This window comes from Schistocerca nitens, chromosome 5 (assembly GCF_023898315.1).
Source record: "Schistocerca nitens isolate TAMUIC-IGC-003100 chromosome 5, iqSchNite1.1, whole genome shotgun sequence".
Lineage (NCBI taxonomy): Eukaryota > Metazoa > Arthropoda > Insecta > Orthoptera > Acrididae > Schistocerca > Schistocerca nitens.
This window is the reverse complement of record NC_064618.1, coordinates 341,275,046-341,299,865: the sequence shown is the minus strand read 5'-3', so window position 1 is coordinate 341,299,865 and position 24,820 is coordinate 341,275,046. Positions and strand designations below refer to the sequence as shown.

The following is a 24,820-nucleotide window of genomic DNA, read 5'->3' as shown; positions in this document are numbered from 1 at the left end:
CACCTCGCCCCCAACGACTTTCCATGCTTTTGTTCACTGGCAGGTCTCCATAGACATTCTGCAAGCGCCTATGAATATCTGTGATGCTGTGGATTTCTGCCTAAAGAAACTCAATTACAGCCCTCTGCTTGGAATGCACCTCCATTACAGATGTCATTTTAAGGGAACATATAGCACCACCATCTATCGGAACTTCACGATGTCCCACAACAAATTCTGCATTTTTCAGTGAAAATTTGCATTACTTATTGAATACCCCTCATAGTATCACTATTATAGGATTTTCAAAAAAAGCTGTAATGAACAACTGAAACATGTCTAGCAGTGGCTAAGAAATCTTCTCTGGAATTTACTATTTGCAGTGAGAGGCAATACATCCTTTGTCAAAACTTATGATAAGACAGTTACATTTTCATCTTTTGCTGTTAACTCTTTTTATTTAGTTAGAAATTTAGTCTTTATACGATATCATTTGGTTCTTGTTATTTCATTGGCATTCTAAACCATCTATTTTACATTTTCAGTGGGGATGAACTGCTTATGACAGAAATGATATTCAATGGCATGTTCAATGACCTTTCAGTACCACAGTCTGTTGCACTTTTGAGTTGTTTTGTGTGTGATGAGAAGAGTTCGGAAATGCCAAAGAGGTCAGAAGAGTTAGCTGGTCCCTTGAGACAAATGCAGGTATCAATATAATTCCTATAACATTTTGTTGTATACTTCTCAGTAAATTATGTGGTTAGATGACTGAAAGATTTACTCCTTGTTGTTGTGTTGTAATGATTGCGTTTTCACCTTTGTAAATACCGTGGTCTAGGGGTAGCGTCTTTGATTCATAATCAAAACGTCTTCGGTCCCGGGTTCGATCCCCGGCACTGCATAAATTTTTATAAATAATCAGCATTGGCGGCCGAAGACTTCCGGCATAAGAAGTCAGCCTCATTCTGCCAACGGCCTTGTCAAAGAGGGCGGAGGAGCGGATAGAGGTTCAGGGCACTCTCTTGTCCTAGGGGTGGGAAATTGCCCCTAAAGGCGGAAGAATCAGCAATGATCAACGACATGAGGATGCAAAAGGCAATGGAAACCACTGCATTAAAGACACGTAACGTGTATCCACAGGACATGTGGCCTGTAATTGAAGAAGTGTCATGATGATCTCTCCATTGGCAAAAGATTCCGGAATAGTCCCCCATTCGGATCTCCGGGAGGGGACTGCCAAGGGGGAGGTTACCATGAGAAAAAGATTGAATAATCAACGAAAGGATAACGTTCTACGAGTCGGGGCGTGGAATGTCAGAAGCTTGAAGGTGGTAGGGAAACTAGAAAATCTGAAAAGGGAAACGCAAAGGCTCAATCTAGATATAGTAGGGGTCAGTGAAGTGAAGTGGAAGGAAGACAAGGATTTCTGGTCAGATGAGTATCGGGTAATATCAACAGCAGCAGAAAATGGTATAACAGGTGTAGGATTCGTTATGAATAAGAAGGTAGGGCAGAGGGTGTGTTACTGTGAACAGTTCAGTGACCGGGTTGTTCTAATCAGAATCGACAGCAGACCAACACCGACAACGATAGTTTAGGTATACATGCAGACGTCGCAAGCTGAAGATGAACAGATAGAGAAAGTGTATGAGGATATTGAAAGGGTAATGCAGTATGTAAAGGGGGACAAAAATCTAATAGTCATGGGCGACTGGAATGCAGTTGTAGGGGAAGGAGTAGAAGAAAAGGTTACAGGAGAATATGGGCTTGGGACAAGGAATGAAAGAGGAGAAAGATTAATTGACTTCTGTAACAAGTTTCAGCTAGTAATAGCGAATACCCTGTTCAAGAATCACAAGAGGAGGAGGTATACTTGGAAAAGGCCGGGAGATACGGGAAGATTTCAATTAGATTACATCATGGTCAGACAGAGATTCCGAAATCAGATACTGGATTCTAAGGTGTACCCAGGAGCAGATACAGACTCAGACCACAATATAGTAGTGATGAAGAGTAGGCTGAAGTTCAAGACATTAGTCAGGTAGAATCAATACGCAAAGAAGTGGGATACGGTAGTACTAAGGAATGACGAGATACGTTTGAAGTTCTCTAACGCTATAGATACAGCAATAAGGAATAGCGCAGTAGGCAGTACAGTTGAAGAGGAATGGACATCTCTAAAAAGGGCCATCACAGAAGTTGGGAAGGAAAACATAGGTACAAAGAAGGTAGCTGCGAAGAAACCATGGGTAACAGAAGAAATACTTCAGTTGATTGATGAAAAGAGGAAGTACAAACATGTTCCGGGAAAATCAGGAATACAGAAATACAAGTCGCTGAGGAATGAAATAATTAGGAAGCGCAGGGAAGCTAAGACGAAATGGCTGCAGGAAAAAGTGTGAAGACATCGAAAAAGATACGATTGTCGGAAGGACAGACTCAGCATACAGGAAAGTCAAAACAACCTTTGGTGACATTAAAAGCAACGGTGGTAACATTAAGAGTGCAACGGGAATTCCACTGTTAAATGCAGAGGAGAGAGCAGATAGGTGGAAAGAATACATTGAAAGCCTCTATGAGGGTGAAGATTTGTCTGATGTGATAGAAGGAGAAACGAGAGTCGATTTAGAAGAGATAGGGGATCCAGTATTAGAATCTGAATTTAAAAGATCTTTGGACGACTTACGGTCAAATAAGGCAGAAAGGATAGATAATATTCCATCAGAATTTCTAAAATAATTGGGGGAAGTGGCAAAAAAACGACTATTCACGTTGGTGTGTAGAATATATGAGTCTGGCGATATACCATCTGACTTTCGGAAAAGCATCATCCACACAATTCCGAAGACGGCAAGAGCTGACAAGTGCGAGAATTATCGTACAATCAGCTTAACAGCTCATGCATCGAAGCTGCTTACAAGAATAATATACAGAAGAATGGTAAAGAAAATTGAGAATGCGCTAGGTGACGATCAGTTTGGCTTTAGGAAAAGTAAAGGGACGAGAGAGGCAATTCTGACGTTACGGCTAATAATGGAAGCAAGGCTAAAGAAAAATCAAGACACTTTCATAGGATTTGTCGACCTGGAAAAAGCGTTCGACAATATAAAATGGTGCAAGCTGTTCGAGATTCTGATAAAAGTAGGGGTAAGGTATAGGGAGAGACGGGCCATATATAATATGTACAACAACCAAGGGGGAATAATAAGAGTGGACGATCAAGAACGAAGTGCTCGTATTAAGAAGGGTGTAAGACAAGGCTGTAGCCTTTCGCCCCTACTCTTCAATCTGTACATCGAGGAAGCAATGATGGAAATAAAAGAAAGGTTCAGGAGTGGAATTAAAATACAAGGTGAAACGATATCAATGATACGATTTGCTGATGACATTGCTATCCTGAGTGAAAGTGAAGAAGAATTAAATGATCTGCTGAACGGAATGAACAGTCTAATGAGTACACAGTATGGTTTGAGAGTAAATCGGAGGAAGACGAAGGTAATGAGAAGTAGTAGAAATGAGAACAGCGAGAAACTTAACATCAGGATTGATGGTCACGAAGTCAATGAAGTTAAGGAATTCTGCTACCTAGGCAGTAAAATAACCAATGACGGACGGAGCAAGGAGGACGTCAAAAGCAGACTCGCTATGGCAAAAAAAGGCATTTCTGGCCAAGAGAAGTTTACTAATATCAAATACCAGCCTTAATTTGAGGAAGAAATTTCTGAGGATGTACGTCTGGAGTACAGCATTGTATGGTAGTGAAACATGGACTGTGGGAAAACTGGAACAGAAGAGAATCGAAGCATTTGAGATGTGGTGCTATAGACGAATGTTGAAAATTAGGTGGACTGATAAGGTAAGGAATGAGGAGGTTCTACGCAGAATCGGAGAGGAAAGGAATATGTGGAAAACACTGATAAGGAGAAGGGACAGGATGATAGGACATCTGCTAAGACATGAGGGAATGACTTCCATGGTACTAGAGGGAGCTGTAGAGGGCAAAAACTGTAGAGGAAGACAGAGATTGGAATACGTCAAGCAAATAATTGAGGACGTAGGTTGCAAGTGCTACTCTGAGATGAAGAGGTTGGCACAGGATAGGAATTCGTGGCGGGCCGCATCAAACCAGAAATACTGTGTCTTTGTGAAAAATCTCAAGCTTTTGTAGGCTTTGGATTCTGTATTAAGCTGAGTGAGTCAGTTCTTGGGCCAGAGGAAGATAAGTGCATACCAACTCCTCTGTATCAGAGTTGGATAAACTATTGTGCTGTCCAGATGAACCTCTCCGTGATAACTGTTTCATTTGCACCCAGTGAGTTGATGTGCTAAATAAACCTCCAGTAGAAAACCCACGAATTGTGATGCAGACAAGTGTGTTTCAGTAGTGAAATGTGACACCACTGATTGGTTTCAAATATTGCAGTGCTACAAATGGAGGGGGAAGGGGGAGAGGGGGGGGGGGAGATATTCATAATAAGTAAATTTTAATTTTAAATGTGTACAGATCCCCACAGTTTGTTAGACACCACGATTCTTTGTTACGCAAGCTGTTAGGCAGAAAGCAGCTGTTAATGATTTCTAATTATTTCATTGTAAATTTTCTGAAGGCTTGTGAGAGGAAAAATGCTCTAGGAATACATTCTATCATACACTTTTATTTCAGTAATTAATTTTCCAGTGAGTGTGGATAGTTCTGGTAAGATCCGATCGATAATTTCTTTGGAGACAAATCTCAAAACAAGCAAAATAATTTATACTTCAAATGAATTGATTCATGTATAGCTAGTTGCTATAAACATCTGGTGGTACAATATTGAGATACTGCTGTAGCAATAGACTGTGATAACTAATTTATAACAGGTGGAGTAGATTAAATTTGTAGTGAATGGAACTTGAATGTAGAATTTCACGCCTATGGTTGGTTTGTGTTGTTGGAAAACACCTTTTTCAGTAAAGTGATTAGAAAGGACATAAAATAATGACATAAAAACCTACACTGTGGTGATGATATGGGATTAGAGTATCTTGTGTTGGATATAAATATGGGATTGGAGTATCTTGTGTTGGAAACTTGAAATAAAAGTGACAGAGGAGGGTAATGTCACTATTGGCCTGTAATAACGTTGAGTGACTAGTTCAGTTTGCATAGTGGCAATTGGCAGACAGAGATTGTGCTGTGTGTTCTGGTGGGTGAAGCCTGGAGAAATGGGTCCACACAGAAGGGAGAGGCCTTGGAATGACATTTGCTGACAGTAGGCGCAATATATCCAAGAGGGTGTGACAAGGTCTTCATGGAGCCACTCCACCGAGCTGTGTCTCTTGATCAAAGTGGTCCTCTAAGTGTTAGAAAACTATAGAGGGCATTAGCAGCAGTGTTAGACATCATTGCCTCACAGAGCTGGGTTTTGGAAGGTGTGATAAAGTGTCCATATGGCTGTGTGAGACATAGCAAAAAGGCACAGTGCTAAGGTTGAATCTCATTATGGATACTAAAACAATTCTTGGTCATGGGAGGTAAATGCTGTCCCTTAATTAGAAACCAAGGTGGGTTGTGTGCTTTCAAGAGCAAAGATTTTTTCCATTGCTGCAAGAATTGCAGCAGTAGTGACCTGAGACATGTGAAACACTAAAGGGAAGTGAGATATGCTATTGATCACAATAAGTCACATGGAGCCCAAAAATGGCAAAATTTAAGTGAAGATGCTCCCACAGGTTTTTAGTGTCTGGGAATGGAGAACATCATTGGGAAGGTGCAGCATGATGAGCCTGAGAAGTGGAACATTCATGGACCAGGTCGGCAATCTCTGAGTCAAAATCTGGCCAAAATATGTGTTGTTGGGTCACAGTTTTCATTAGGGAGATGCCTCAGTGGATGTTGTGTAGGAAACAAAGCACTTGTGGCTGAAGGAAGGAAGGAATCAGGATGCAGCAGTGGTCTTCATCTGAGACCCCACAACAGAACCCCTTGGTTTAAGTGTTATTGATGCCATTATGGCTACTAGGGATGAAATTTGGATCCAGGAGGTATGTGCAGCAACTTTTGTTGTAAAAAGTGAGCGAGGTGGCTTAATATTGGGTTGTTGTCTGTGGTGACCAAGGAAAGGTTGAATTGGTTGAATTGAGATTTGAATCATGCTGGAAACACACCAGTTCATTATGGCTTAAGTCTGGGTCAGTTCCCACAGGGAATCGGGGCACAAGTAAATTTGTGTGCAATCTTGCTGCCCAATAGTGGATAGAATAATGGAATTTGTACAAGTACAGTGCCCAGCCCTGGAAGTGATCGGGTAGTCAAATGTGGAAAGTGATGCATAGGGCCAAAGGTAGTGAGCAATGGATGATGAGCAGCAAAAACATTACATTTCTGGTCATAAAACAATATCTTAAATTTCTGAACTGTACAACTGATAGTGAAGGCCTCCTGCTCTATTCGGGAATAACTTTGATGAGATGTGGATCAGGTCTTGAAAGCAAATGTGACATGGCAGTCACTGGCGTAGCAGTATCTTCTGTAAAGGACGGCACTGATACCTTGGGAATTCATCAGTTCCTACTACCAAAGGCATGCGAGAGATGTGTGTTGTCAAGTGAAAGTGCCCTTAGGGAAATTATGGAAAGCCTAAATCTTAAGGTCTCGGACGGGTATTTGAACCATCGTCGTCCTGAATGTGAGTCCAGTGTGCTAAACACTGTGCCGCCTTGCTAGGTTGGACTGAGGGGAATAGGCATTAAAATGTCTCCATGTTAGTCTATCCAACTCTTTTTTAGAGTCAGAAGCTTTGGATGTACGGGAACTGTCACTTTAGTAATGACTGAGCTTTGAAATCAGTTGTCTTTCCTAATCCAAGATTTGAGCACATCTATCACAGAGAGTTTTAAGGAGAGGCAAGGCTTTCAAATTGCATGGTATGCCCCAGCCCCCCCCTCCTTACCCCCACCAACCAGATTGCTTCTCCCATTGTACACTGTTGCTTGCAGCCTGGCATTGGCAGCCAGAGACTTCGGTAGTGTGTGTGTGTGTGTGTGTGTGTGTGTGTGTGTGTGCGCGCATGGGTGTGGGTATGAGCATGCATTATTTGTTTTTGCATTGAATGTGTGTGTATGTTGTTTGTCTAACCCAGAAGAATACCTTTTGGCCGGAAGCTTATTTGTTTAGCAGTCTCTTTGTTATGCCAGTCTGGACTCCAATAAATGGCAAATATGTCCTTACTCCATCCTGTGTTTTCCATTGTTTGAACTTCTGTAAAGTGTTTGTTGAGGCCCATGAAACCACTTCTGATGTCATCTGGCCACATTCCTTTATCCATGTAAGTAACTTTGTTGTAATACCTACCTTAGGACATACATAGCTCCAACACATGCAAGACGTGATTACCGTGTGAGGAAATACATGTGCTTTATGAAATGGCCTTTTTAAGTTCTGTAAAGTGTTTTAATGTTGCCATTAGTATCTGTTTACAAAACTAATGTTTTGTGCAACCGGCTTCTTTCTCTCTCCATTCTTTTTTTTTTCCCCATAGGATCTGGCACGGAGGATAGCAAGAGTCAGCGCAGAAGCAAAATTAGATGTAAATGAAGATAATTATGTTGATCAATTTAAACCGTTCCTTATGGATGTTCTGTATGCATGGTGCAAGGGAGCTACATTTTTGCAGCTCTGTAAAATGACAGACATATTTGAAGGTAAGTTGAAAAACTTAATTGCAGTTGTACATTGGAAGGTCAGGTAACATACCTTTGAATCTAACATAAACAATATATTCAAAGATGTGTCACTTCTGTTGCGTTACAATAGATTAGCAAAATTCAGTGCATGCTGTGTTACTTCACTGGTGTCCAAGGGTCTCAGCTTTAAAACCAAGCCTGACATTTTGGGACAACTTAAAGTTTACTAGTAACTTCATATGGGAATTAAAACTCAATGTGATTAATTACTGCTAGTGGCAGCAGGAAGGAATGTTAGACCCAACTAATAAAAGTACTATATTTTACGGACTATAAGACACCGTGAACTATAAGACACACCTTAATTTTTAAACAGTTAAAAAAAAATCTTTATTAATAGATTGCAATGCCAGACTTAAAAAAATTCTTACTGTATAAAACCGAACTGAGCTTTAAAATCCCTGAAAATAGTCATCTGAACCTTCTTCATCATCATCTTCTTCTTCTTCTTCTTCTTCTTCTTCATCTTCTTCTTCATCATCATCATCATCATCATCATCATTCTCTTCATATGTAAGATGGTTTCCATTGACAGCGAGAGCATTACTTATGACGCACTTCTTGAAAGATTTATCAATAATGTCTTCTCTTACTCTAGGCCATGACTGTTTTATTTACTGACACAGTTTTTGATTGTAAGTCATCTTAAAGCTCCCTTCAGCATGAATTGCTGTTGAGTTTCATCCATTTGTTCCACTGTGGTAGTGCAGCGGAAGGGAGGCAGTGTTAGCAAGCTTATGAATCTCCACAACTCATGTTTGTTGCATCAGAGCACTGCTGCAGTCTGTTGAATCCCAGGTTGCCAGGTAGAGATAGGTTTCCTGTGGCATCGAATTTATGGCATTTTTAAGACTGGTGGGATTTTTAAATCAAACACTGGGCATTTTTATTTTTATTTTGAGTATAAGACACACCTGAATTTTGGAAGCAGTTTTTCTAAGAAACAGATGTCTCTTAAGTCCATAAGATATGGTGTTTTTTGAGCATCTGTGAGAGAAGTTATGTAACGAAAGACATTTCACTGCCAAAAGGAAATGTAGTTGAAGTTGTGTGCAGATTAATAAGAGAGAAAAATATATTCAGAGGTGAAGAAAGCATAATGGCTTACGTGATACGGCGGAAGGAGGTGCCAACCCTCAAGTTGGTAAGAATTAGTCTAACCATACTGTCAGTATTGGTTTCATTTAAACTGTATGTTTGTAATAAGTAGTTCTATTGCAACTGCTGGAAAACAGTGTCATACCACAGTATCAATATGGTACTGACATCAAAATCTTGTAGTGAGTAAAGAGATGGATGCTTGATGAGAAGGTTAATGAAGACAATGATTTGTTTATTGATGACAGTGATGCAAATCATTTGATGTTGAAGAGACCTTAAGTGTGACTTGGCATTATATTACCATTGGTCTAACCTCAAAGTTTTACACACAGAATTTGTTTAAAATTTCGAGGAATCATTTAATGTTGGTAGTATATAAATCTAATCTAATATATATCCATAAATCCCTTTAAGGTTGTTAAGTCACTGTTTGGCTTTACAACATAACAATTGAAAACGAATCTAAATGCAACAAACAGAAACTGTGAAGATGGCCAATACATTAACTTCAAACATGTCTGCCTCATGACAGTGATTGTCAAACTTCAAGTGAACAAGTGAATGCAGACTTCTCAAATATTTCATTAAAAAGGTAGAGGGGCAGTCCGTGCCACCCCAGAGTTAGCAAAAAAAATGTAATGGACCACATCTAGTACAGAAAAAACAAATGATGAAAAATGGTTACCACCAACATATCACTCTTTTATTTTGAAAATCTTCAAGTGAATAACAAAGAAAATGGGGATACAACATTGTTTTGACTACACAAAAGAAACTCCTATAGTTTCTTAATGACTTTTCTACACATATTGTGTTGTAGCTTACTTATGGGGGAAATTTTGACCCTATTTTCTAATTCAAAAGAAAATGAACAGAGAAGTTCATAAATGCTTTGTGCGTTAATTTAATCACTATAAGAAAACAGACATTGTTACCTTGCGGAAATGTAAGGCTATGTTTAGCAACTTCTACTCTCTGATGTAATGTAGTAAAAGTCATTCATTTGTTCGCAAAACTTTTCAGAATACATTTTGATGAAGACATTGTTAACTCACAGTAATTGTAAAATTTATACTTCATGACTGGAAATATCACACTTATTAAAATATTCTAATAACTGAAAATCCAGGATGGAATGTAACAATATTATGAAAAGGACAGTTGCTACTCACCATATAGCAGAGATACTGAGTCACAGATACAACAAAAAGACAGTCACAAAATAAAGCTTGCTTATTTTGTGACAGTCTTTTTGTTGTGCCTATATGCGACTCACAAGGGGAGGCCGCCAATTGTGAAATTCAGATTCGATTCATACTGCGCATAATAAAAGCTCATGGCCAGAGGTGTAATGTGGCAAAGCACCAAGATGCACTTCTCAGCCGTTGTCGAGAAACTCGACAGTTAAAAGAAACCGTTGCGGTGAAATACTCTCTACGATGAATAACTTCTCAACAGCGTCGTGGTGCAGCGGTAAGCGCTCGGGTTCGTAATCCGAAGGTCGCCGGATCGAATCTCGCGCCATGCAACTTTTTTTTTTATTATTAGTTTTTCGTAATTCATATATATATATATATATATATATATATATATATATATATATATAAACAAAGATGATGTGACTTACCAAATGAAAGTGCTGGCAGGTCGACAGACACACAAACGAACACAAACATACACACAAAATTCAAGCTTTCGCAACAAACTGTTGCCTCATCAGGAAAGAGGGAAGGAGAGGGAAAGATGAAAGGATATGGGTTTTAAGGGAGAAGGTAAGGAGTCATTCCAATCCCGGGAGCGGAAAGACTTACCTGCTAGTGAGATGTCTGCTTGTGTCTGTATATGTGTGGATGGATATGTGTGTGTGTGCGAGTGTATACCCGTCCTTTTTTCCCCCTAAGGTAAGTCTTTCCACTTCCGGGATTGGAATGACTCCTTACCCTCTCCCTTAAAACCCACATCCTTTCGTCTTTCCCTCTCCTTCGCCTCTTTCCTGATGAGGCAACAGTTTGTTGCGAAAGCTTGAATTTTGTGTGTGTGTTTGTGTTTGTTTGTGAGTCTATCGACCTGCCAGCGCTTTCGTTCGGTAAGTCACATCATCTTTGTTTTTACATATATATATATCTCCAAAAACAAAGATGATGTGACTTACCAAATGAAATTGCTGGCAGGTCGACAGACACACAAACATACACACAAAATTCAAGCTTTCTCAACAAACTGTTGCCTCATCAGGAAAGAGGGAAGGAGAGGGAAAGACGAAAGGATATGGGTTTTAAGGGAGAGGGTAAGGAGTCATTCCAATCCCAGGAGCGGAAAGACTTACCTTAGGGGGAAAAAAGGACGGGTATACACTCGCGCGCGCGCGCGCGCGCGCGCACACACACACACACACATATCCATCCACACATATACAGACACAAGCAGACATATTTAAAGACAAAGAGTTTGGACAGAGATGTCAGTCGAGGCGGAAGTGCAGAGGCAAAGATGTTGTTGTATGAGACAGGTATGAGTGGCGGCAACTTGAAATTAGCGGAGATTGAGGCCTGGTGGGTAACGGCAAGAGAGGATATATTGAAGAGCAAGTTCCCATCTGCGGAGTTCGGATAGGTTGGTGTTGGTGGGAAGTATCCAGATAACCCGCACGGTGTAACACTGTGCCAAGATGTGCTGGCCGTGCACCAAGGCATGTTTAGCCACAGGGTGATCCTCATTACCAACAAACACTGTCTGCCTGTGTCCATTAATGCGAATGGACAGTTTGTTGCTGGTCATTCCCACATAGAATGCATCACAGTGTAGGCAGGTCAGTTGGTAAATCACATGGGTGCTTTCACACGTGGCTCTGCCTTTGATCGTGTACACCTTCCGGGTTACAGGACTGGAGTAGGTGGTGGTGGGAGGGTGCATGGGACAGGTTTTACACCAGGGGCAGTTACAAGGATAGGAGCCAGAGGGTAGGGAAGGTGGTTTGGGGATTTCATAGGGATGAACTAACAGGTTACGAAGGTTAGGTGGACGGCGGAAAGACACTCTTGGTGGAGTGGGGAGGATTTCATGAAGGATGGATCTCATTTCAGGGCAGGATTTGAGGAAGTCGTATCCCTGCTGGAGAGCCACATTCAGAGTCTGGTCCAGTCCCGGAAAGTATCCTGTCACAAGTGGGGCACTTTTGTGGTTCTTCTGTGGGCGGTTCTGGGTTTGAGGGGATGAGGAAGTGGCTCTGGTTATTTGCTTCTGTACCAGGTCGGGAGGGTAGTTACGGGATGCGAAAGCCCAAGCTATCCGTGATCTGAAGGCTGACCGATCCATCGTCATTCTTCCGGCGGACAACGGTTCCACGACCGTGGTACTTGATCGTCGGGAGTATGTGGCTGAGGGACTGCGTCAGCTTTCAGACAACACCACATACAAAGTTTACCAAGGTAATCCCATTCCTGATGTCCAGGCGGAGCTTCAAGGAATCCTCAGAACCTTAGGCCCCCTACAAAACCTTTCACCTGACTCCATCAACCTCCTGACCCCACCGACACCCCGCACCCCTACCTTCTACCTTCTTCCCAAAATTCATAAACCCAACCATCCCGGCCGCCCCATTGTAGCTGGTTACCAAGCCCCCACAGAGCGTATCTCTGCCTATGTAGATCAACACCTTCAACCCATTACATGCAGTCTCCCATCCTTCATCAAAGACACCAACCACTTTCTCGAACGCCTGGAATCCTTACCCAATCTGTTACCCCCGGAAACCATCCTTGTAACCATTGATGCCACTTCCTTATACACAAATATTCCGCATGTCCAGGGCCTCGCTGCGATGGAGCACTTCCTTTCACGCCGATCACCTGCCACCCTACCTAAAACCTCTTTCCTCATTACCTTAGCCAGCTTCATCCTGACCCACAACTTCTTCACTTTTGAAGGCCAGACATACCAACAATTAAAGGGAACAGCCATTGGTACCAGGATGGACCCCTCGTACGCCAACCTATTCATGGGTCGCCGAGAGGAAGCCTTCTTGGTTACCCATGCCTGCCAACCCAAAGTTTGGTACAGATTTATTGATGACATCTTCATGATCTGGACTCACAGTGAAGAAGAACTCCAGAATTTCCTCTCCAACCTCAACTCCTTTGGTTCCATCAGATTCATCTGGTCCTACTCCAAATCCCACGCCACTTTCCTTGACGTTGACCTCCAGTTGTCCAATGGCCAGCTTCACACGTCCGTCCACATCAAACCCACCAACAAGCAACAGTACCTGCATTATGACAGCTGCCACCCATTCCACATCAAACGGTCCCTTCCCTACAGCCTAGGTCTTTGTGGCAAACAAGTCTCCTCCAGCCCGGAATCCCTGAACCATTACACCAACAACCTGACAACAGCTTTCGCATCCCGTAACTACCCTCCCGACCTGGTACAGAAGCAAATAACCAGAGCCACTTCCTCATCCCCTCAAACCCAGAACCGCCCACAGAAGAACCACAAAAGTGCCCCACTTGTGACAGGATACTTTCCGGGACTGGACCAGACTCTGAATGTGGCTCTCCAGCAGGGATACGACTTCCTCAAATCCTGCCCTGAAATGAGATCCATCCTTCATGAAATCCTCCCCACTCCACCAAGAGTGTCTTTCCGCCGTCCACCTAACCTTCGTAACCTGTTAGTTCATCCCTATGAAATCCCCAAACCACCTTCCCTACCCTCTGGCTCCTATCCTTGTAACTGCCCCCGGTGTAAAACCTGTCCCATGCACCCTCCCACCACCACCTACTCCAGTCCTGTAACCCGGAAGGTGTACACGATCAAAGGCAGAGCCACGTGTGAAAGCACCCATGTGATTTACCAACTGACCTGCCTACACTGTGATGCATTCTATGTGGGAATGACCAGCAACAAACTGTCCATTCGCATTAATGGACACAGGCAGACAGTGTTTGTTGGTAATGAGGATCACCCTGTGGCTAAACATGCCTTGGTGCACGGCCAGCACATCTTGGCACAGTGTTACACCGTGCGGGTTATCTGGATACTTCCCACCAACACCAACCTATCCGAACTCCGCAGATGGGAACTTGCTCTTCAATATATCCTCTCTTGCCGTTACCCACCAGGCCTCAATCTCCGCTAATTTCAAGTTGCCGCCACTCATACCTGTCTCATACAACAACATCTTTGCCTCTGCACTTCCGCCTCGACTGACATCTCTGTCCAAACTCTTTGTCTTTAAATATGTCTGCTTGTGTCTGTATATGTGTGGATGGATATGTGTGTGTGTGTGTGTGTGTGTGTGTGCGCGCGCGCGCGAGTGTATACCCGTCCTTTTTTCCCCCTAAGGTAAGTCTTTCCGCTCCCGGGATTGGAATGACTCCTTACCCTCTCCCTTAAAAACCACATCCTTTCGTCTTTCCCTCTCCTTCCCTCTCTCCTGATGAGGCAACAGTTTGTTGCGAAAGCTTGAATTTTGTGTGTATGTTTGTGTGTCTGTCGACCTGCCAGCAATTTCATTTGGTAAGTCACATCACCTTTGGTTTTGGATATATTTTTCCTACGTGGAATGTTTCCCTATATACACACGACTCCACCAAGAGTGTCTTTCCGCCGTCCACCTAACCTTCGTAACCTTTCCTGATGAGGCAACAGTTTGTTGCGAAAGCTTGAATTTTGTGTGTGTGTTTGTGTTTGTTTGTGTGTCTATCGACCTGCCAGTGCTTTCGTTCGGTAAGTCACATCATCTTTGTTTTTAGATATATTTTTCCCACGTGGAATGTTTCCCTCTATTATATATAACAAAGATGATGTGACTTACCGAACGAAAGTGCTGGCAGGTCGATAGACACACAAACATACACACCAAATTCAAGCTTTCGCAACAAACTGTTGCCTCATCAGGAAAGAGGGAAGGAGAGGGAAAGACGAAAGGATGTGGGTTTTAAGGGAGAGGGTAAGGAGTCATTCCAATCCCAGGAGCGGAAAGACTTACCTTAGGGGGGAAAAAGGAAAAAAGGACGGGTATACACTCGCGCGTGCGCGCACACACACACACACACACACACACACACACACACACACAAGCAGACATTATATATATATATATTGCTTATGCATGTTGGTGAAGGCGGATCGCTCTCCAATTGTACCACCTCCATTTTTCCGTTTTTTTAACATGGTCTACCAAAGCTCTCCCGTCCTCACTGATTTTTGACGATGTTATAAGTTGCGCTAGGGACCGCATCTACCTTCTTTCGAAGTTAGCAGGCAACTACGCTGTTATGCGGCGGCTCGTTTCAGCCCATTCAACATCTGTCCTTCAAGTGTAATGAGCGAGTTATGGAGTTTATATTTCATACCTGCCGCAGCAAATTTGTGTTCGTGGGGTCCCTATTCTAATTCGAACGTTTGACTTACGCTATACGTATTCGTTTCAGAATACCGTTTCTACGTCTTCCGTTAACTATACGTGGTTAACATTATGAAGACAATAACATTTGTGAAATACAACTTTGTTTGCGGAAAACATAATGATGTTCGAAGTCGCCAGTTTTTCCACGACAAACGACTTTCAACAACTTATTATATGCATAATTGTTGCAACTGATTGCCGGGAATTTTGAATTACAAAAAACAAATACTAAAAAAAAAAAGGATGCGTGGCGCGAGATTCGATCCGGCGACCTTCGGATTACGAACCCGAGCGCTTACCGCTGCGCCACGACGCTGTAGAAAATTATTAATCGTAGAGAGTATTTCACCGCAACGGTTTCTTTTAACTGTCGATTTTCTCGACAACTGCTGAGAAGTGCATCTTGGTGCTTTGCCACATTACACCTCTGGCCATGAGCTTTTATTATGCCCAGTATGAATCGAATCTGAATTTCACAATTGGCGGTCTCCCCTTGTCAGTATCTCTGCTTTATGGTGAGTAGCAACTATCTTTTTTCATAATATTGTTATTAAAATATTCTGTAATACTGTAAAAATGTAACCCACAATAGTTGGGACAATGCAGCGAGTAAACAATTTTGTAGAACTAATTAACAATTTTTTACCCAGTTAACAGATTATATAGCTAAATGAATAGTGTAACAGTTCTTAGAAAAAGTAGTTCTATGTTCACTGTGATTTACAGTACACAGATTTAATCAAACATATGACATGCAAAAGCTCAAAACTATGCTCTCATGGGTTAGCTCTTTATTCTGCCATGCCCTTCAGTTGGAAAAAGAATAGACATCAATTATCTTTTCAACATTTGCTTTGATGATAAGTGACAAATGGAATTTCAGCACTCTATGAGTAGAAGCAGTGATGTTTATGCTTGTCTATTATACAGGCTATCTTAATGGAGGCAGTAAAATACACAAAAGAGAGGATTGGAGTGATTGATATCCTGAAATAGATTTATTCATTAGTCTGTTTCAAAAAACATGTCGTCATCATCTTCAGCCCAACGGCTGGTTTAATGGAACTTCCCCTGCTACTCTAACCTGCATAAACCTCTTCATTTCTCCATAACTATTGCAATGTACATCCGTGTGAACCTTTTTACTGTAGCAAGCTTTGGTCTCCTACTATTTTGACCCCACACTACCTTTCATTATCAAATAAGTACTCTTTGATTCTTCAAGAAATCTACCTCTACTTTTAGTTAAGTTGCACCAGAAATTTATTTTCTCTCAAGTTTTATTCAGTTTGTGGATATTATTTACTCAATCTATCCATCTAACCTTCAGCATTGTTCTATAATATTACATTTCAAAACCTTCTTTTCTCTTCTTGTCTGCACTGTTTATTTTCCACTTCTGTATTGGCATATACTTTTAAAAAACACTTTGTAACACTTATATTTATATTAAATGTTACAATATTTCTCCCCTTCAGGAATTATCGGCAGTTTGCATATTTATCTTCTCTACTTTGGCTATCGGAGGTTATTTCACTCTCCAAATTACAACGCTCATCTACTACTTTCAGTGTCTCATTTTCTAATTTAATTGCCTCAGCATCACCTGATATAACTAAATTGTTTTATCCTCATTTTACTTTTGTTCCCTCTCCCTGAAGTTAAGCTTATTTTTCAGATTTCTTTTTGTATCCTGTACTGCTTGCTCATTGAACAAATAGCCTGCAGCCCATCCTCACTTTCTTTCATGTCCTTTGTCTCATACAGCTGCAGTCAGGGTGCTGCACAAAATGAAGAAAAGCTTTACCTCCCTCTACTTTATTCCTGCTATCTTCAGAATTTCGAGGAGTGTGTTTCGGCTTTCTCGAAATTTACGAATGCTTTGGTTTACCTTCCTTCGGTCTATCTTTTAAGATGAGCTGTAGGGACATATTGTATTACATGTTCCTACAGTTCTCTGAAACCCAAATTGATATTCCACTAGGTTGGCTTCTGTTGGTCTTTCCACTCTTTGAGTCAGTACTTTGCAGCCATGACTTTTGGTTAAGAACTGGGATTGTTATAGTCATAGGACATTTCACCTGCCTCATAAATTTTGAATACTAGCTAAAATAGTTGTATTCTATGTGGTTCTCCCAAGGATCCCAAGAATTATGGGGGAATGTCATCTACTCCAGGAGCTTTATTTAATTTCCCAGCTTTCTGCAGTTTCTTCACTTTTACTCTGCAGTTCATATCCAATAAAAGGTGCACAACTTTGCTTCCATCATTTGCCAATAGATGGCGACAACGGTAAATAACGGTCAAAAAAACGGATCATAGACATCAGGCAGTTAGTTTGGACCTCGGTCAACATAACCTCATTCAAACATTTGTTGATTTGTGTCTGCATCATAAAGTTGTTCTTGATTGAAAATGTCAGTTTATGAGCCTAATTCTCGTCATTTGTGGGATGTGTTACTGTTTTGTTTCAATATGAAGAAAACAGCGGCTGAGTCTCATTGAATGCTTTCAAGTACATATGGTAAGGATGCTATTAGTGAAAGAACGTGTCATGAGTGGTTTCAACACTTCAAGAGTGGTGATTTTACTGTTGCAGACTGGCATAGTGGTGGAACATTGACACATTGATGAATAAAGACTCGCGTCAAACTCAAGAAGAATTGGCACGATTAGTGAGAGTGACACAGCAAGCCATTTCAGAATGTCTCAAGGCTATGGGCATGATTCAGAAAGAAGGAACTTGGGTCCCGCTTGAACTGAAACCAAGAGATGTTGAAAGGCGTTTGTGTGTTTGTCAACAGTTGCTTCAGAGGCAAAAACGGAAGGGATTTCTATGTTGCATTGTGACGGGGACGAAAAATGGGTTCATTACGATAACCCTAAATGCAAAAAATCATTGGGGATATCCCGCCATGCTTCCACGTCGACGGCCAAACTGAATATTCATGGCTCCAAGATCATGCTCTGCATTTGGTGGGACCTGCTCGGCGTCATGTACTATGAGGTGTTAAAACCAAGTGAAACAATCAAAGGTGCTCGTTATCAAACACAATTAATGCATTTGAGCAGAGCATTAAAAGACAAACGACCGCAGTACAGCTAGAGGCACGATAAAGTGATTTTGGTGCACGACAACACTTGACCCCACATTGCAAAAGAGGTCAAAACGTTAAAATGGGAAGTCCTACCCCATCCGCCGTATTCTCCAGACATTGCTCCCTCTATCACATCTTTAGATCAATGGTGCATGGCCTGGCTGACCAACACTTCCGCTCTCATGAAGAAGTCACAATTTGGATCGATTCGTGGATCGCTTCAAAAGATGATTTTTTCGACGTGGGATTCGTACAATGCCCAAAAGATGGGAGATAGTAGTGGCCAGCGATGTAAAATACTTTGAATGATGCATATGTGACCAGTTTGTTTCATTAAGGCCTGTAAATAATGGACAGTCTACATCTGCCCCTGGCAACATACAGTATTGTGTCAAATTCTTCTTCCTGTATCACATCTCCTATCTCATTTTCATTTACTTCTTGTTCTCTTTCCATAAAATTGTTTAAAGTTTCTCTCCTCTGTACAGCTCTTCTATATATCTGTTCCGTCTTTCAGTCTTCCTTTATTTGCATAGTATTGGTTTACCATGTAAGCTCTTGATATTCATACTGCTGCTTTTTCTCTCTCCGAAGGTTTCTTTAATCTTGATATAGGCAACATCTAGTTATACATGCTTCTACAGATTTGCATTTCTCTTACAACCATTCCTGATTTCTCATTTTTCTCTTCCTGCCACTCTCATTTTTAGACGAATGTATGTCCATTTGCTTACATGATTCGCTGCACTTTTATAATTTCTTCTTTCATCATTAAATTCAAAATTTTGTGTGCACTCAATGATTTTTACTGGGCCTTCTTCCTTTTCCTATTTGATCATCTGCTGGCTTCATTGTTTCATCTCTCTAAGATTTCATTTTGTCTTCTGTTGTATTCCATTTCCTTTTCCGGTCAGTCGTTGCCTAATGCTCCCTTTGAAACTTACAACCACCACTGGTTTTTCCAATTTATCCAGGCTCCACCCCCTTAATTTCCCCACCTTTCTACAGTTTCTTCACTTTTAACCTGCTGTTCACATCTGCCCCTAGTAATATACAGTTTAAAATCTGGATTTGAAGTCTCGGTTGTACAATTATATAATCGAAGCTGTTTTAATAGTGCCCCATAATGCAGTGGTGCTCTTGGGCACTCTTTAGCTCATGCGCAGGCTGGCACAGGTAGCGTAGCCTACCCGCCAGGCGGCCCTATTGCATGCATGAGCCATTTGGCCTCCCCTGCCTGCATACTCTCAGCCAGTGTAGTATGACTGCATATGCCACGACCAGCTGACTGACCGTGCACATCAGCTGTTTGACTACCCCTGCCCAATTGTACCCTTGAGTGACTGACTGCTCACAAGCAGACACCCAGGTTGGAACAACCTGATGTAGTCTACCTGAAATGTTCCAGTATATCTATATCTTCTTTTGTCATTCTTGAACCAAGTGTTTGCTGTAATTAAATTGTGTTCTGTGTAGTATCTTGCCAGGCAGTTTCTCCTTTCTGTACTTTCGTGTTCGCCTATGATTTTTCTCCGCATTTCTTTTCCTACTATCAATTCCAGTCTCCTCACAGTGAAATTCACATCTCCCTTGATGAATTGAATAATGTCTCTTATCTCAGCAGACAGTCTCTTCATTGTGTGCTACTATTTGTACTATTGTGCTCTGTATGCTGTTCATAGCAATTCACCTGCAGTCCTACTTTCTGATTTGTTATTAGACCTACTCTTACATTGTGCCTATTTGATTTTATGTTGCAGTTCACTAATTTCTGCTATAACTAATTTCAATGTATTCACTTCGTTTTTCAAGTTCTCTAACATGCCCAATTAAGGGGTCTAAAGCTCCATGTTCCGACTCTTGATGTTGAGTAAGTGGAGGGGGGGGGGATATGTTGTTCCCCATCTTCGTTAGATTCAAATGGGGACAATTTTACCTCCAGAATAGTATACCGAAGTGAAGTAACCATCCAGTAGAGCTGGATGTCCATGGGAAAATATAACAGCTGCAGAGCCACATTGCTTTCAGAAATTTGCATTACCATACAGCAGAGAATTACGTAATGAAGGGGGAAGGAATTATAGAAAATTGAAAGAGACCCTTCCATATTTTCAGGAATGGTCTGGAGCATGAAATGAAGAGAGAAATAAAATGCTTTCTTTTCTGTAGAAGGTTAACAAGATGTCTCGAGTCAAAGCAACTATAATAAAAACATGTAATGAAACGCATATAGAATGAGAAAAGTGAATTCCTCAGTGACAGGTACATTAATATTCATAAACACAACTGAGGGTCAGAGAAATAGTAAACCAGCAGAAAAATTAGATGGAGGTTTGATAGGTTACTCAAGGAATGATGAGAGGAAAGCCTTCTGGGATCATAGCAATGAGTAAGGTCTACACTGTACACTGTGCTGTGGTTTTGAATTTTGAATAAGTGGGAAGAATGACCATTTTTAAATGCCTCTGTGCATCCTGTCATTAATTCAATCACGTTCTCACGATACCTATGGGAACAATATGTAGCAGGTTGTATTATATTCCTAGATTCATTATTTAAAGCTGATTTGTGAAAATTCATAAGTAGGCTTTTTTGTATAATTTAGGTCTGTCTTCAACTGTCAGCCAGTTCAGGTCTTTCAACATCTCTGTGACACTTTCCTGCAGGTCAAACAAATCTGTGACCATTTGTGATGTCCTTGTTTGCAAACACTTACTGAACCTCTGCTAGTCCTATTTCATAGGAGTGTAACGTGCTTGCACAGTATTCTAGGATGGGTCGCATGACTGATTTGTGAGCCAAGCTCCTTTGTAGACTGACTGCATTTCCCTAGAATTCCACCAGTAAACCGAAGTCTATACTGCATGCAGAATACCGTGGCTGGTAGGTGCACAGACGGCAGGGCACACATAGGGAGAGCAGTAGTTTGGGGGTCTGCGGGCAGGCACTGGAGTGGAAATGCTAAGCACTGGGGGGGAAGTGCCATTCCAAACCGAAGCCTACAATTACATTTTTTGTAAATATAAAGTGGGGCCACTTCACACCCACACTTGCATGATGACCATTCAGAAAGATCTGTTACCTCCTCTTCAGTTAGTATCGAAAAGGAATACCACCGAAAATACAGCACTTTATTTTTGTCTGGTTTGTTAATCATTTTTAACTTTCAGAGAAGTGTCACAGGTGGGGAATTTTGAGAAGAACCTACACATTCCTCTTGTTGCCATGTTAAAATTTGCTTCTTTTGCCAAAATGCTGCAGAATCTCACCTTACTAACATTTTGTGGAGACGAAATTGTGAGATAATTCTGAAAAAGTGGTTTATTAAGTGAGGAACTAAGGAAAAGTAAGGTCAGCATCTTATGAAAAAGCACACCCTCGGTACAAAATGAACATGTAATGACATCACTTATGTTGCTCCAAGACCCACAGCATTTCTTGTTTCACCAGCTATTGACAGGCCTTAAAAATTACTTCTTTCGTCGGAGAAATCTGAAGTTAGTGGAATAATGAGGTAGAGGTAGATAATGAAGTTTTGCATAATAATCATACAGCAAAATGCTCTCCTCTTTGTGTGTGATTATTTGCCAAAATCTCATTTCAATACCTCAAACTGTTCGTGAAATAGGAGGAATGGTGTGGGTATTTCACTCTGGCTTTATTGCTGGTGTGGAGCGATCGCAAATGAGTGCACTACATAGATAAATTTTCTCGAGAGCGGTGAAACCTTCACCCAAATCTAATGAAAAATTCAATATGTTAACTCAGTTTCATACACACCAACATATTATGTGAAATACCCCAAACACAGAGAATCATAGTGACCACTATTTTTCACTGCAAACTTTTTCGAATTTCGCATAGTGTCTTACTACCATGTAAGTATCACAATAACTATGACCATTAATAGAATTATGGACACATCATTGTGAACCTGACATTTAAGCTACAAGTGAAGCAAAAATGAAATTTTTTTTTTTACCGACTAGTTTCTGTAAAATCATTTGAGAAAGATTGCAGGGCAAGCACATTGATTCTCTTATTGCCATCCAGCCAAAAGGTGGAAAACGCTTGTCAGCCTCCCCTTATGAACAGGAGAATGAGCTCGGCCCGAGGTTTGGATGAAAACTGGTCACTGTGGATTGGCCACTGTATCCTGCACGACCTATATGACCTGCTTTACCCACGACTGTGCCTTTGTGATCACTCCATTTCATGCCCCTACAAACTGTTACACCCATGTATTAGTATAAGTTTACTGATTCCAGCTGTGACTCTGTGATACTGTAGTCCCATGGTACCAATCTTTTTTGTGAAGCGCACAGTTTTACATTTATGAACATTTAAAGCAAGTTAGAAATCCCTACATCTCTTTGAAATTGTATCATATATTCAACAGATTTTATGAATTGGCATCATTATTGAGACTGAAATTAGATTTTAGTATGATAGTGTGATTGCTTACAGCTATAATAGTGATATGTTTTAATTTCTACAGGAAGTATAATCAGATGCATGAGGCGCCTTGAGGAAATTCTTCGACAGCTGTGTCAAGCGGCAAAGAATATCGGTAATACTGATTTAGAAAACAAGTTTAGTGAGGGTATCAAGTTAATGAAAAGAGATATAGTATTTGCTGCTAGCTTATATCTGTAACCAGGAATGACTTCTATGTGAATAATTTTAGAAGTGTACAGTGACAAGAACATATTTTTGTATATTTTGTTGATACGAAAATTAACATGTGTGAAATACATGCAAATATATTTGAAGAGACTGTGACTTATTTGCTGAAAATATTATGGGAGACATGTTGTGATTTGCATTTTATTATATATTTTAGCTTTTGTAAGAGCGAAAGTAATGTTTCCTGGAAGCTGGGTGATTTTGTGTGAAAAAAAATTAGTGACTTTTCAGCAGAAATATTCTCTTTTCTGTAACTGACAAAATTGATTAGACCAGGAGGCTGTGCTGGCTGAGAAATGGAATGAACTAAGCTAACAGGAATACACACCTCTAGCCTGTGGAAGTAAATTTTTTTCAACACACAATTGAAAGAGATCAGAACAAAGTTATTTATTGGCAACATAACAAATAATTCAGAGCAGAACTTTGTCAGCTATTTGTGACAAGACTGTGAGATGTTGATAATAATATTAAAAACTGACTGGCTATGTTTTGTCAAAGAACAAGTATTTGTAGTATAAAAATTCTTAGAGATAGTTGTGGTAACCCAAACCTAGCAAAAAGTGAGAGGGTTATCGAATGCAGAGCAAAGAATATTAAAAGTCAGATGCAAAAAGAAAAAAACGTCTGTTGTAATGCAGAAGGAAAGAATTACCATTGCATGATATATATAGAAATCACTGATAGATAACTATGTTACATCAGTAACATATGTTATGGACGACATCTTAGGATCTGTTTTTTCCTTCTTTGTTGCCTAATTCTATACAATTATGTAGTTTCTTAAACAGGTTTCTTCTCTGTTCGTCATTATCTTGCTCTCCTACACTCTCATATCTTGTTATGATTGATAGTGTTCTCTGGAGTCTCTGTCCATGTTCCCCCTTTTATTTATAATGTTTTCAGTTTTCATATGATGTGGCATAGGTACTGCTGGTAATGATCAGAACTACCTCCTGTGGAGTGGGTTACACCATATATAGTATCCTGTTTTACAAAAAAATTGTCACCTCACTTCTCCAATTATCCATTATACAAGTGCAATGAAATATATATATCTGGAAACTGAAGAATATTTTTATATCTGTCTTCCTGTTGGCTTGACTTTTCTCCACAGTCGTGTACAGTAAATTTAATATTTCGTTCGGTTTTTATATTTAGACTTAAATGGCAGATTTTATGTGATAATGGAAAATGTTAATGACATACAATGATCTGTCTTTAAATTGAGAAATCCCATCATTATTTTGACTTAAATGTATATGATAAACTTTTTTAAATATTTGATTTGTTTTTGGATTATATACAATGAACACAATGACAATTTCAATTTAGTTTGTTGCTTTTCAACAAACATAAATATTCATTCAATGAATGAGAAAATAAAAAGATTTTACAAATAATTACCATTGTGGGTTTTTTTTTAAAAAAATCTCACATTTCCTTCAGCATCTATCTGATTGGAGAGTGGAGGTATTCTGGTTTGTAGATAGTATTTTTTCAACCATTAGGAGCAGCTGGGGCAGTGGTTAGCACACTAGACCCACATTTGGAAAAAGGATGATTCAAACTCATACCTCTCCTTCCTGAATAAGTTTTCCAAAGTTCCCTTAAATCATTAAGGCAAATAAGAACAACATTTCTTTGAAGTGCATTTCCTTCCCCTCCTCCTCCAATCCAATGTTGCCCTCTGTCATGAATGACAACATCAGCAGTTGCACATTAAACCTTAACCTTCACCGAGCGAGGTGGCGCAGTGGTTAACACACTGGACTCGCATTCGGGAGGACGACAGTTCAATCCCGTCTCCAGCCATCCT

At 40.6% G+C, this 24,820-nt stretch overlaps 1 protein-coding gene across 1 annotated transcript in view; it reads left to right on the top strand.

Annotated features, from left to right (window-relative positions):
* The window catches only part of LOC126259305 (exosome RNA helicase MTR4), a 99,214-nt gene extending 74,904 nt beyond the window's left edge, over positions 1-24,310 (top strand). The window contains exons 14-16 of the mRNA XM_049955977.1: positions 525-687; positions 7,503-7,665; positions 22,814-24,310. Of these exons, the coding sequence (XP_049811934.1) occupies positions 525-687; positions 7,503-7,665; positions 22,814-22,971 (484 nt within the window). The 3' untranslated portion in view covers positions 22,972-24,310. The remainder of the gene's footprint in view (positions 1-524; positions 688-7,502; positions 7,666-22,813) is intronic.
* Positions 24,311-24,820: the final 510 nt, after the last annotated feature.